General features: G+C 48.9%; 2 protein-coding genes across 3 annotated transcripts; both read right to left on the bottom strand.

The window, feature by feature from the left end:
- Positions 1-2,257: 2,257 nt before the first annotated feature.
- Positions 2,258-8,334, bottom strand: LOC124095599 (olfactory receptor 13G1). Of its 2 annotated transcripts, none has more exons than XM_046448794.2 (2): positions 8,152-8,334; positions 2,258-7,431 (listed from the first exon to the last, which is right to left on the bottom strand). In XM_046448794.2, the coding sequence occupies exon 2, from the start codon at positions 7,369-7,371 to the stop codon at positions 6,457-6,459; it is 915 nt and encodes a 304-aa protein (XP_046304750.1). In that variant the 5' UTR covers positions 7,372-7,431; positions 8,152-8,334; the 3' UTR covers positions 2,258-6,456. The 2 variants fall into 2 exon arrangements, with proteins under 2 accessions (XP_046304750.1, XP_046304752.1); XM_046448796.2 differs by having other exon boundaries at positions 8,182-8,334.
- A 3,570-nt stretch (positions 8,335-11,904) lies between these two features.
- On the bottom strand, positions 11,905-12,913 carry LOC124095579 (olfactory receptor 13A1). Its single transcript, XM_046448769.1, has one exon. The coding sequence runs from the start codon at positions 12,820-12,822 to the stop codon at positions 11,905-11,907; it is 918 nt and encodes a 305-aa protein (XP_046304725.1). The 5' UTR covers positions 12,823-12,913.
- Between the last annotated feature and the right edge of the window lie 698 nt (positions 12,914-13,611).

The following is a 13,611-nucleotide window of genomic DNA, read 5'->3' as shown; positions in this document are numbered from 1 at the left end:
AATAGTTAATCAGCAGCTCCTGACCTGGACAAGGTGCAACCTTCAACAGACTTGTCTCCATGCCACATGCCACTCAACTCTCAGGAATTTTAGCTTCAGACTGGTATTTTCAAATTTATTCAAACATGTTTTCTTCTATTTTGGAAATCAGTGTTTGGCCGTGGCATTGGTATTCACAGTCCTCCGTGGCTTCCCTGATCCCAGTCTCCTCCAGAGAGCTGAGTCATCGTTAGAGGAACACCACCTGGTAGAAGCATTTCCTGTCAGTCTCAGTGCACTGAATTCCCTTCCTTCATGCTCACAAGAAGCAAGCATAAAGGACCAGAGGCCCTTAGGAGACCGTGCAGTAGCCACAACTCCTGAGACCACAGTGGAGAGAGGAGAACCTTCCTCTGTGACACTCGAAGGCCAGATAGTGAGAGGAAGTTGAGTAGCGATGGTGGGGGAAGCCTTCTCAGAACAGCTGGGTACAGGGCTCCCTCCTGTTTATATGATCAAAGGCAGGGCCCTTACTAAGCTCTTATTTCTAATAAAATAAAAAGGTTCAAAATAGAAATCTGTCCAGACAACTATCTTATGTTCAACTACTCTTAACTAATAACAATGACCTTGACAAAAGCCAAAAATCCCCCAAGAAAAACCAAAGCATAGAACGCACAACATCACAGTGTCCAAAGTTCAGGCCAGCCTGGCCTAGGAAAGCAGTTCCTACCTCAGGTGGGAATTCAGAACTGGGTCCTCTGGTTTACTAGCTGCCTCCAGCACCAGTCTAAGCTGCTGTTTAACATTCTGGGAGTAAACAGCACTGTTCTCCTGAGCCAAGAGTCACCCCTGCTTGGGTGGAGGAAGCTGCTCAGGGCTCTGCATGGGATTCTCACTGACATTCAGGTGTTGGCACCTGGGCCTTGCTGGCACTCAGCCATGCGGGCCGGATAGGGCTCTGATGCTCTAATATTTGACACATAGCAAGGACTGATGAGCACTTCTGCAAATTGTAAAGAGTGCTAATACAACAAACACCAAGCCCCCATTACTAACCACACTGCCACATCCCATCCCAGGGGCATCTGCCTGCACACCAACACATTCAGAGCCAGTGGCCTCTTTGGAGTTTGCTTTTAATATTCTCTGTGATTTTCTTTCTTATGTCTTTATATAGTTTTATTTTTATTTTTTTAAAAGTGATTTTGTGACATTTATATTCCTTGACACCTGAATTTTTCACCTGTTATTACCTTTAGAAGAAGAGTCCACAATGTGAGATGTGGCTGTGGGTCATCAACTTCATGGGTATAGATATTTTATACTTTATTTACCCTCTATCCTGCCAGACTGTTCCTAAGTTTTAGCCTTTGCAAAGAGTGTTGCTAGGGACATTGTAGCACATGCTTCCAGAACACTGTGTAAGAATATCTCTAGGCTAGGCTGCACCTGCACCCTTAAACATGCAGCCCTACATCATTTCCTGAGTACCTGAACCACCTGCAAACTTAAACTCACGGTGGCCCTGCCCGGGGGCCACCTCTCAATGCTTGCTGCTTGTACATCCTCATTCATGCAAGCTAGTGCATGTGAAATGGTAGAGCTGAGTTCCATTTCCCTGATTACAGAGAATCTCTGTTTGTAGGGTGCCTTACAGATTCTGGTTAATAGTTCTTGTTCAGATCTATGTGCTACAATGGTATTTTCCTCTATTTGGTTTTCCTTCCATACTATTTATGTTTATCTCCCTCCTTCCCTTCCTTTCAAACAGGTATTCTCAAATTATCAGTCTTTAATTTGGGGGTTAGACCTTTTGGGGAAATTTAAAGATTCTTCCTTACTCTGGAAAGATAGTTTCCTATTTGTAAAGTTCTACTTTTTACATTTAGCACTGAAATCCTTGTAGAATTTACTTTTGTGTACGGTGAGGACTAAGGATAAAATTTTGCTTTTCCCATGTAACTACAAATATCCCAAGACCTCATTCTGATCCCCAATTCCTCCTTCTACACACTGCTTTCATAACTAAAGCTTTATGTTAAGTCTTGAAATGAATAGGGTGAGTCCTACCAGGACATAAGTAGACATATATTTTGTATATTTTAATATATACATATGGAGTGTTTTGGCCCTTTGTTCTTCCATATAAATTTTAAGATTCAGTTAAAATTCCTCAAAAAATCGTTTAGGATTTTGACTATAATTGCATAGATTTTGTGAACTATCTTTAAGTATTGCTTCTTCCTATCTATGGTACACAATTAATTCTCATTAATTTAAGCCATTTAAAATGCTTTTAATGATTTTCTGCATATAAATTGTACACATTTTTGTTAAAGTTATCCTTAGGCAACTGAGATTCTTAAAACAGAATTCTTTGTGAATCACCTTTTCCATCTACCTATAGCTGGAGTGGAGTGACACAGCTTTCTGCTTGTTGATCCAGAGTCTTCTTGCTGCATGCACTCTCTGATTCCCATGATTTCTGCATGGATCCTCTTGAGGTTTCTCAGAAGACAGTCCTATCATCCATGACAAACAAGAGCTTCACCTTCTCTTCTCCAATCTTTATTTCTAAAACGTTGCTTTTTGTCTTACTGCATGAATAGAACCTCAGTATACTGTTGCTTTAAGTTTTATTTTAATGAGGATGTTCTTAGAATTTTCCTTTAAGACTAATGCTTGTTGCAGGGTTTTGATAGATATCCTAATGGAAGTTTAAATTGTTCCCTTTTGGGCTGGGGTTGTGGCTTAGAGGTAGAGCACTTGCTTAGCATGTGTGAGGCACTGGGTTCAGTTCTCAGCACTACATAAAAATAAAATAAAGAAATTGTGTCCACCTACAACTAAAAAGTAAATTTTTAAAAATGTTCCCTTTTATTTTGAGTCTAAAGAATTCCTAAGTTAGCAATTGTCATCGGATTGTATTAAATGCTTCTAAGCATTTGTTCAGCGTCAGGGCTGCAAACACCCCAGGGTCTACTCACCAATACAGAGAACTTGGAGGACTCAACAGAGAGGTGTTGTACACCTTGTTACTCACATGCTTGGTGGTGGTGGATGGCTCCACAGCAGGGGGAGCACTTGGGCTGGGCTCCATGCCCACTGCGTGGTAGGTCTCCTCCATGCTTTATGAGCTCACTCCTTTACTTCAACCACCATCACTCTGCCTTGACCCTCAGCTAAAGATTGGAGGTGAGGGCAGGAACCAGCTTCCCAGTCCAGTTCCTTCACCATCACATCCTTAGAGTCCTTACCACCCTGAAAGTTTCCAAGCACTCTTCAGTGTGGATTCTAAGGCATCCTAACAAGCATTTCGCCTGTGTGCTAACGAGGTGAACAGCACTTGTGTGTTCTCTAGTGTGGAGCTGGTCTGGAAGCCCTGGGATACCAGATTCAATAATGTTAAAAATATGTTGAATCTAGTTGCATCTATGGAGTTAAGATCTTGTGCTCTCTCTCAGCTTAAAATATGTCTTTGCTGTGCTCATGCACTTGTGCCCAGAGGGTGGGCTTGTGGCCACTGTGTGGCTTGCTGACTCCTGCACTCCCTCTCCTGTCAGGGTCGCCCGCTCTTCATGGAAAGATGCGATGCCTGTCCAATCGGTTTCATCCTTTTGAAGTTTGTATAGGAAAAATAATCTGCTTTTTGAAAGTTGGAAATAACTCACTTTTTAGACCACCTCATAATTTTACTTGTAATAAAGCTTTGTTAAGTCATTTATACTTCAGTTTACTTAAGGGTGTAACTGGTCAGGCTTTATATTTCTTCTTGGATTGGCTGTAGGAAAGTCTATTTTTTTCGGGGTTTTGTGATTCCTTTTAAGTTTAAATCCATTGCCTTCCCTTAGGTCTGGTGTTATCCTGCCAGCCTTTGTTGTTTTTATCACTGTGCCCTCTTTTCATCCTAAATGCTGTTTACTTGTACTTTTTTGTTCTCAAGTTTGCCCATTCCACTAAACTTTGAAGAAGAGTCTCACCTATTTGCATTTCGCCATCTCTGCGTTCATCCTTGTCCTCTGACCTCTGCCTTTCCCTGGGATCATCACACAGTGTACTTTGGGTCTGACATCTGGCTCATTGCTTTCTAGTCCTTCTCTGTCCTGTTTCTGCTGCCTCCTGAGTTTGATACTTAATATTTCCTTCATTGAGTTCCATCCCATTCACCCATGCTGTAGCAATGAGGTCTTGTTTTTTGAGTAGAGGAAATTCCACATGTGGAAAAATAGTAAAGAAAGTATAATGTACCCCATCACTATTACCCAGATTCAATAATGTTAAAAATATGCTGAATCTAGTTGCATCTAGTTGAATCTAGTTAAGATCTTGTGCTCTCTCTCACTATCAATAGCACCTCTAGAAATCAAAACCATTTCTTGGGGACTTTTAGTTTATATTTCTTGTGCTGGTATTTATCTTCCATAAACCTAAGCTTCCCGGGGAAGCTGCACATCCTTCGAGATCCTGCAGAATGCCTGGCTGAACTGAGGAGAGCATCTTCCTCCTGGAGACATCCAGTTGTGGGTGCAGAGCCAAGTCCTGGGGCTGCCCAGCCCCTTCCATGATCACTTACTCTCCACTCTGCCAATGACTCCTGGTCTCTAGATGAAACCCTTGGAATGAATGGCTAAGCTTACCAGGCCTCCATCCCACCAGCCCCAAATCTATTAGAATTCAAAAATAAATTCATGAAAATTGTAGGATACAAAATCCACATATAAAAGTCAGTGGTATTTCTGTACACCAGGAGAAAATTTTGTGAAAAAGAAATCAGGATGCCAAAGTAATTACATAGAAAAAAGAAAACACTACATATTAATTTGGATGTCCCTGGCCCCTGTGGTTCCTCAATTCGAACTACCCTGGGGCCACAGCTCTGCCCCTGATCCTTAAGCCAACAGGACTTGGGCTAGCCAACTACTTCCAACCTTCCTACAGCCTGCCCAAAAGGCTCCTCAGGGAAAAACGGCATGATGACTCAAATTTGTCAAGGTTTAAATCTTTCTCATTCCTGTCTCCTTTTGATCATTCTCCAGCACCTGAAACACTTGTGGTTGTTACTAAGACACTTCTGGACATTGTCTTTAAGACGGTCTATGTGATGCTAGAAACAGTGCATTGCCTCCATTTTAATTTTTCTTTTCCCGAATATCCTTGAACATGTGTGCACTTTATTCTAAAGTCAGAGAAAAGCCAGGGCTGCTCACCAAGTGCCCAGACTCCATTCAGGGCCTGGGGAGAGGGTGCCACCCAGCACTGCAGAGGTGGAGTCTGAGTGGCAGTGGCCCATGGGTAGCTACACCCTAAACCTGCTGCCACAAAGAGCCTCTACCAGGAGTTGGTGGCAAAGTCTGCAATGACCTGTGAGGACTCAGGCCACATTCTCTGAACTGAAGGGATTGTGTGCAAAACCCTGTGTGCAGACTGACACCAAGCTGTGTGTGGCTTGTGCACATGGGAAGACTGAGAGAGGAGAATGTGAAGGAAGGCCCCTCTGGACGCAGTCACCACGATTCTGCTCTTCCTGTGATCTCCTTCATGCCGATCTAGGTTTCCTAACTTCACTGCATGAAATGTCTCTAATGGAAAAGACTCATGGTTACTCTTCAGGGTTCTGTCCCAGAGGGAGCAGGAGAAGCCAGAGGAGCAGGACTTAGTGGGTTGGGCCACTTGAGGATGCCCTGGCTGGAGGCCCATGGTGGCTATGAACACCCCTCGGCACAGCCCTGGTGGCTTAGGGTTCACCCTTGAATGCCCTCCTGTGGCCCCTCTTCCCCTGGAGTCCAAGCAGCAAAGCAGGCTGATGTAGTGCACTCTCTTCCCCTCACCACCATTAATGCCCCGTCCACTCTCCACAGGGACAGGAAGTGTTTCAGATTAGGGGAAAGCAGAGAATTGTCAGTTGCCTTACTAACCACACCACAGACTGCCTCTGCCTGGCCTTTCTGAGCCTAGTCCTAGTGACCTAAGTGGTGCACATATCTTGGCTCCCTTCATCCTCGTGGCAGTCAACTGATATTTACTGGGTACCTGCCCTGTGCCTGGTCAGAGATAAGGACAACACAGTGTCCTTGTCAACAAAGAGACTGCAGTCTGCAGGGGAGGTCAAAAGTCAACAGTGACGGAGACATGAAACCATCATGGCCTTGGGGACAGACAAGCCACACACAGGAGATAGATCAATAGGAGGGGACAGAAAGGGCAGCATGACTGGAACAAATGAGCATGGAAAGACCGGAAAAGCCACCGTGGAGGGGACAAGTCAACATGAGGGCACAAATCACCGTCTGATGATTTCCTAAATGTATTTACAGCAGAGGGCACAGGCACCCCAACGCCTGCCCCCTTGTTAAACAGCATACCGGGTCTGGGAGGAGGGCTTTGGGGAAGCCCCAGGTGGGGTGCTGTCCCTGCTGTGGTCCTTGGGCACGGGCCCCTGACCCCTCAGGGCTGGGAGCTGGTGGCCTGGGGAGCTCAGCAGCAGCACAGAAGTCTCCTGAGTGCAACTTTGACGTCCTTATTCCTCAGAGTGTAGATGAGCGGGTTCAGGGTGGGCGCCACAGAGGTGTAGATGATGGACACCACCTTGTCCTTGCGCAGTGCGTAGCTGGACGCGGGGCGGATGTAGGTGTAGATGACGGTGGAGTAATACAGCGTGACCACCAGCAGGTGGGAGGAGCAGGTGGAGAAGGCCTTGCGCTTGCCCGCTGCTGAGCGCATGCGCACAATGCTGGCGATGATGCAGCCATAGGAGAGCATGGTCACCGAGAAGTTACCTATGGCCAAGAACACGTCCGCGGTGAAGGCCATGACCTCATTCAGACGTGTTGGGGCGCAGGACAGCCTCAGCAGTGGGGGAATCTCGCAGAAGAAGTGCTCAACGACGCCAGACTTGCAGAGTGGCAGGCGCAGCATGAGGCCTGTGTGCACGCAGGTGTTGGTGAGGCTGATGGCCCACACGGCCACGGCCAGCAGAGCACATGCCCGAGAGCCCATCCGTGCACCATAGTGCAATGGCTGGCAGATGGCCACGAAGCGGTCATAGGCCATGGCTGAGAAAAGCAGCAGCTCTGCCCCCATTGACCATGTGAAGAAGAAGAGCTGCGCCATGCAGCCCCCATAGGAGATGGTCCTGCCAGCCACCATGCTGCCCAGCAGCTTGGGCAGAATGGTGGAGGTGCAGAGGATGTCCACTGCGGCCAGGTTGGCCAGGAAGAAGTACATGGGGGTGTGCAGAGCTGGGCTGGTGCTGATGGCCACCACGATGAGCAGGTTTCCCGACAGGGCAGCCAAGTAGAGGCCTAGGAAGCCCAGGAGGAGTAGTGCTCGCAGGCGAGGCGTTTCCAAAAATCCCAGGATGATGAACTCGGTCACCAGCGTCTGGTTCATCCCAAAGGGCCTGGGTGTGGAGACCTGGCAGCTGCTCCGCCCCACACCTCTGATCCCCCACTGTAAAAGAAAGAAACGCCACTGTCCCTGCTTGTTCTGAATACGCCTCCCTTCAGTTGTGTGAGACCCACTAGAGGCAGGATTTCAAGTACCCTGGGGGGTATAAATGTGCCTCTGAGCCCCAGACTCTGCAGGGAGAGCCACTGAAACGACCCCCTATCCTCACCCATCCCAGGGAATGCACCATTTAGGACTTGGCCTCCTGCTCAGTTTGCTTGGCTCCACAGCCCACAGGCACCAAGCATGACTGGGGAGGCGGTCACCCACAAACTCGCGGTGACCTGAGCTCTGTGTCCTAGGGAAAATTGTCCTCAGGGGTCAGTGGGTGAGGAATGAGAAGAACTAACCAAATGCTCCCCAGTCACATCCAAGCAGCACCCCAACCAGGGCCGCCCAGGGTCCTCACAATGACCTGTGCATTGGCAATCATGGTCACCTCACTGAACCCCTGTTGCTGAGGCTGGAGGAGCAAGCCTGCCTGCAGGCATGACTGAGCACCCGCCAGCACCAGAGATTTTATGCTACTTTTTGTCCAGGCTGCTCAGTGAGACAAGAAAGTGAAATTTCACCTGGGATTTGAGAACTTGCCCCCTCAGAAATCACAGCCAGAGGTTGAGGTCAATGTAGAATACAGCACCCCACCACAGTTATCAAAACCTCATCATCTCTCGTCAAACACAGGATATAGAGAATCAGCATCCCCTTAGAGCAGGTACTTACGAACGTGGTAAAAATATTCCTGAAATTCACCTGTCCTCTCAAGAAACTTGCTTCTCTTTACCATGAAAAAGACTCATTAGCTTTCATTGGGAAACAGAACAGTTCAAAATAAACACTAGCAACGAACTGTGGGAGACATCTGCAGCTATGTGTGGGGACAGTGAGAGACCTGTGACAAGGATCACAGGCCCTGTCTCATCTGTAATAGCCAGAGGCAAGGGCTTACAGGGAGGGGCCAGGCCCTGAGGGACCAATTAGGGAGAGCCACCTCCCCACTTAGGCAGAACCAGTGCCTGAGCTCAGGACCCTCTGGGAAGCTGACCAACACCTGGGGACAGACCCAGGTCCTCATGAGGAGCATCACTCAGGCTTACAGCAGACTCCACCCAACAACAGCAGAACGCATGTTCTATCCAAGACACTGGGGACCTTCACCAAGAAAGGCCACACACTGGGTCTTAACACAGGCTTCAGCAAGTTTTAAAGCCTTTAAGTCATACAAAGTATGTTTTCTGACCATGTGGAATTAAAGTCAGGGAAAAATGAGGTTTCAGGAAAATGCCCACATATTTGAAACTAAATCATGTATTTCTAAATAACACATCAATAAGAATACAAAAGGGAGGTGTGTCAGCCTTGTGATGCTGATGAAAGTGAAAACAGAACTCTAAAAGTTTGTAGGATGTCAATGGGGCAGTAGCAAAGAGCAGGTTTGTGGAAGTTTATCTGCTTCAAAAGAAGAAATCCAGATGCCAGACAATCCCAAACACATAACTTCACCCCAAGGGCAAGATTGAGGGCTGTGGGCAAAGGATGGAATAATTACCACCTCGTTTTTTTTAATTTTTTTCACTAAGTCTAGGTGATGTTATGAAGCAACTATAAATCTCTGGCAATATTAAAATGGTATGATTGCTTTGGAAGAAAATGCCTAATAAAACTAAGTATACACATGCCAACCCAGCAATGCCACCCACAATCACACCAAGAGAAACAGGGACATCGGATATCCTGTACGTAATTGTGCAGAGAGGATTTATTCATCATAGCAAAGAATTAGAGTCTATAGTAATCAACACTCAAACGGATAAAGAAATACACTGTATTCATAGAATATAATGCTAACAGAAATGAAAAACACTTATACACACACGAATCTGAGAAATATTATGCAATAAATAGGCCTTACATGAGAGAACGTGGCCTGTGTGGCCTTATTTACAGGAACTCCCAAAGGCTCAAAACTGGCCTATGGCTGAAACACCAGGTGACTGCAGGAGAGTTCAGGGGCAGGGGGAGGGACAACAGTGGGGAGTTGTGGTGGAGGACAGGGGACTAGAGAGGGCTGAATGGGGGAGCAGGATGCGTAGGAGAGCAGCGTTGGCCTGCAGGAGGACAGGGCAGAGGACAGGGCAGGCAGGATGACTGAGGATAGGATGAGGCAGGGGGAGCTAGGGAGCAGAGTCCGGGGCAAGGCAAGCGGGATGATGCGGCAGAGTCTACAGGTGGAATGAGGCATGAGGGGTGAAGTACAGGGCAGGGCGAGCCAGGTGGTCGAGGAGAGGGCGAGAATGGCCGATAATGAAGTAGAGAACCAGAGATGCCATGACACTCATGAGGGCGGGCCTGGGCAGCCTGGAAACAGCAGCAGGAACCCTTCAGCCTCCGGGGTGTCACCCTTGTCTCCTGGGTGTGATTTACACTAATGTGTGCATGTGTCAAAACAGTATTGCAGGCCCTTACTTATGCAGTCCGTTGTTTGAAAATTTTACCTTAAAAGTAAAAAAAGGCCCTATCAATACATGTTGAACTCTAATGGTATGCACACAGAAATACTTAAAAAGTGTCTTGATGTCTGCCATGGTGGTGCACACCCGTAAACCCAGTGACTTGCCAGATGAGGCAGGAGGATCCCAAGTTGGAGGCCAGCCTCAGCAATATAGCAAGACTCCGTCTCAAAATGAAAAATAAAAAGGACTGGGATATAGTTCAGTGGTAGATTACTCCTGGGTTGCGTCACCAGTAACCCCGCACAAAATGTACTGATGTTTGAAGCTTGCTTTGAAATGCACAAAAACAGATAACTTGGCATGGGAGTAAATAAAGTTTACAAATGTAGCAAGGAATCACAGGTAGAAAAGGTGGGTGATGGGTGCTTGAGTGTCCACTCCAGGGTTCTGCCAACTCTGCTGTGCTTGAAACCTTTTGTAAATGTTGCGACAGGTATAAAGAAACATACCTCAAGAATGGCAAGGGGTGCCAGTGGAAGAGTTGGAAGGCAGGGCTAGGGCAAGGTCCACAGGCTTTGAGGATGGGTTGCACGTAGTATCCAGGAAACAAGTCAAGAAGTGTCAGTAACTGGCTGTCACAACTAGACAGGGCTGAAGGCGGACATGGGGCCTTATACCAGCCATGTGAGCTGGGCGTTAGCAGAGCAGCTGCAGAGCCAGGTGGGGTTCAGAGGAGAGGCACAGAGGTGTCTGCACTTTGGATGTCACTGGCAAACAGTGACAATGAAGGCAGGGAGTGTCACAGCCTAGAAGACTGTGCCAGGAGGAGACGAGAAGGAGACGGCATCTGAGGCAAGCCAAGAACAGTAGCATTCAAGTTACTGTCCAGGGGTGTGGATTTGTTGACTCTGTTCAGCAAAGAATGGAAGAACAGCAGAGGCAGCAAGCAAGCGGCAGGTTCATTGAAAAAGCGACAGACATGGACTTCTCTGAAGAGAAGGGCCCAGAGCTGGGAGTCCATGGGGGAGTTTGGCCTGTTCTTATGGTCTCTGGAATTTCCTCCTCTCCTTATCTCCTTCCCTGTCCACGTTCTCCTCACTACTGTTGACTTGTGCCCCCACTGTCCGTGTGTCTGCTTTGTTTTTTCTATAGGGTCCCCTGCTTAGGAGCACAAGTATAGTAGTTTCTGTGATTGGGTCCCCCACTTGTGTCCCTAGCACTTTTACCAGCAGGAAATGCTCTTTGTTCTGGCCCTGCCCCCAACCTCCTCACGCACCATCTGTCCTGACTGCCTGAGCCCTTCGGTGTCCCTCCCTCAGAGGCCAGATGCAGAGGGTAAGATGGAAGGAGGAGGGAAGGAAACCCAGAAGCAATGCTGTGGGAGCCACAAGCACTCTGCCTCAGCGGCAGATGTCCTGGCTGCAGGGTGTTCCTGTCCCAGAAAAGAGCAGTAAGTACGACCACTACCTTTTCAGGGCACTGGTGTGGGAGGCTAGACTGCAGTTCTGTCACCTCACAGTCACAGTGAGGAGAAGTGTTCCCCAGTCCTCTGCAAGCTCACACCAAGAGCAGGCAGCTGTATACCAGGTCTGGGTGGCTTTCCAAAGCACGATATCGAGACAAGCCCTCGGAGACACTGTACTAGGCTGTGCACCGGGTGGGTAAGCTGGTCCTCGGCTATCCCTTGAGCCTCAACCCTGAAGGAGGACTCGGCCAGCAGCACTCCACCCAGAGGAGCTCCAGGGGCTTCCACCTGGAGAGCAGCCCAACCAGGGTGGGAGGAGGGAGAAGCAGTGGCCTGCTCTCCCCGTCCTCCCAGCTCTCCGGACTCTCCCTGTTGTAAACCCTGAGGGCCTCCACCCTCAGGCTTCAGATGTCTGCACATCTCACGGAAGGCGGCGCCCTATGGGAGTCCCATTATTATGAATCTACTGCATGAATCCTTTTCTCACTCCTTGCCACGGCATCAGATTCTCAGTCATACATTGGGATTAGCTGGAACAGTTCACTTGCCTTTCCTCATCTACCAGGTGCAGGCAAACACCCTCCCCAGGGCCATTTTGACATCCTTGTTTCTCAGGGAGTAGATGAGAGGGTTCAGGGTGGGGCTGACCACTGTGTACAGCAAAGCAACCACCTTGCCATTTTCTGAGGAGGAGCCAGAACCTGGGAGGATGTAGGTGTAGATGACGGTGGAGTAGTACAGCGTGACCACCAGCAGGTGGGAGGAGCAGGTGGAGAAGGCTTTGCGTTTGCCAGCGGCTGAACGCATGCGCACAATGCTGGCGATGATACATCCATAGGACAGCATGGTGAGCAAGAAGTTGACCACACCGAAGTAGACATCTGCGATGACAATCATGACATTGTTCAGCATAGTTGGACTGCAGGACAGTAGCAGCAGCGTGGGAACTTCACATAGAAAGTGGCGGATCTGATTGGGACCACAGAAATAGAGTCGTGCCATCAGGCCTGTGTGTACAGATGTGCTCACCACACTGACCACCCACACACTGCCTGCCAGCAGGATGCAGATGGGCCAGCTCATCAGCACGTGATAGTGCAGTGGCTGGCAGATGGCCACATAGCGGTCATAGGCCATGGCTGTGAGCAGCAGCAGCTCAGCCCCCAGAAACCAGGTCAGAAAGAAAAGCTGGGCCATGCAGCCCCCATAGGAGATGGCCACCAGGCCCTCCAGCAGTTTGGGGAGGACAGTGGACGTGCAAAGGATGTCCAGAAGGGCCAGGTTTGTGAGGAAGAAGTACATTGGGGTATGAAGGCTTGGATTCAGACCAATGGCCATGACAATGATGACATTTCCTGCAAGAGCCATGAGGTAGAGGAGGAGAAAGAAGGCTGAGAAGAGAACCTGGAGCCAAGGGTCTCCAGAGAAGCCCTGCAGGACAAACTCCACCACAGCTGTGTGGTTGTTGGCTGCCATTGGTGGGCGAGCCCCAGGGGCCACTGGAACACAGCTGTGGCTGGCAGACAGGGCACAGGGCAGAGACACCGACTTGGCCTCTTGAACAGGTCCTGCTGAAACCAGGAATGTTTTCGGAGGGCACATTTGCTGCAGAAAGCACACAATAAAGATGGTGACGTCATCCCTGCCTCCAGGGAGACAGAGCATCAGCTCTTCTCTCTGTAGACACCAACCCAGAACAGCACCCCCTGCCTCTTTGTGCCAGGCAGCACTCTCCAAAACCCACAGAAGGCACAGCATGGGCTTCTGTTCACACTGATTTTGAACATGTCCTACAAGATCCAGAGATATGGCGCTCACTGTGTGCATCATGTGCCAGCCTCCACTGGGCCTGCCGAGGGCAAAGCTGCCACCAGGCACAACCTCAGGGCCCCGGAGAGGATGAGTCATGTTGGCTGGGGTGGGCCAGGCTTCAGGGAGGGAGGCATGGGCAGTACTCTCCAAGGGGAGGGACACACCCAGGGATCACAAGGAAGAGAGGGAGAGAGAAGCAGCCCCTGCATCCAGGCTGCAGCCTGCTCCCAGGGGGCAGATGTCCTCAGCTCTCAGATTCAGGCTGTGGTTTTTCTGGACATAGTTCTTTCATAGAGACCACAGCCTACCCATCCTGATCATCCAGGTGGCTCCAAGGGAGGGCAAACCCTTGTGAAGTGGGGAGACCCTTCCCCTAGGCTTGTCGCCCAGTAAGCATCAAGCTATGCCAGGCAGGAGACACAGCATATGCCCAGCTACAGCCTAACCCCAAAC

The sequence above is a fragment of the Marmota monax genome, unplaced genomic scaffold (assembly GCF_021218885.2).
Source record: "Marmota monax isolate L192 unplaced genomic scaffold, Marmota_monax_Labrador192_F-V1.1 WCK01_AAM20220418_F8-fsc00076, whole genome shotgun sequence".
In the NCBI taxonomy this organism is placed as follows: Eukaryota; Metazoa; Chordata; class Mammalia; order Rodentia; family Sciuridae; genus Marmota; species Marmota monax.
Note: the sequence above shows the minus strand (reverse complement) of the source record. Positions and strands in the feature narration are given on the sequence as shown.

Bases quoted from the DNA above. Each gene is read 5' to 3' on its own strand.
- LOC124095599 (XM_046448794.2), bottom strand. From the start codon at position 7,371: ATGAACCAGACGCTGGTGACCGAGTTCATCATCCTGGGATTTTTGGAA.
- LOC124095579 (XM_046448769.1), bottom strand. From the start codon at position 12,822: ATGGCAGCCAACAACCACACAGCTGTGGTGGAGTTTGTCCTGCAGGGC.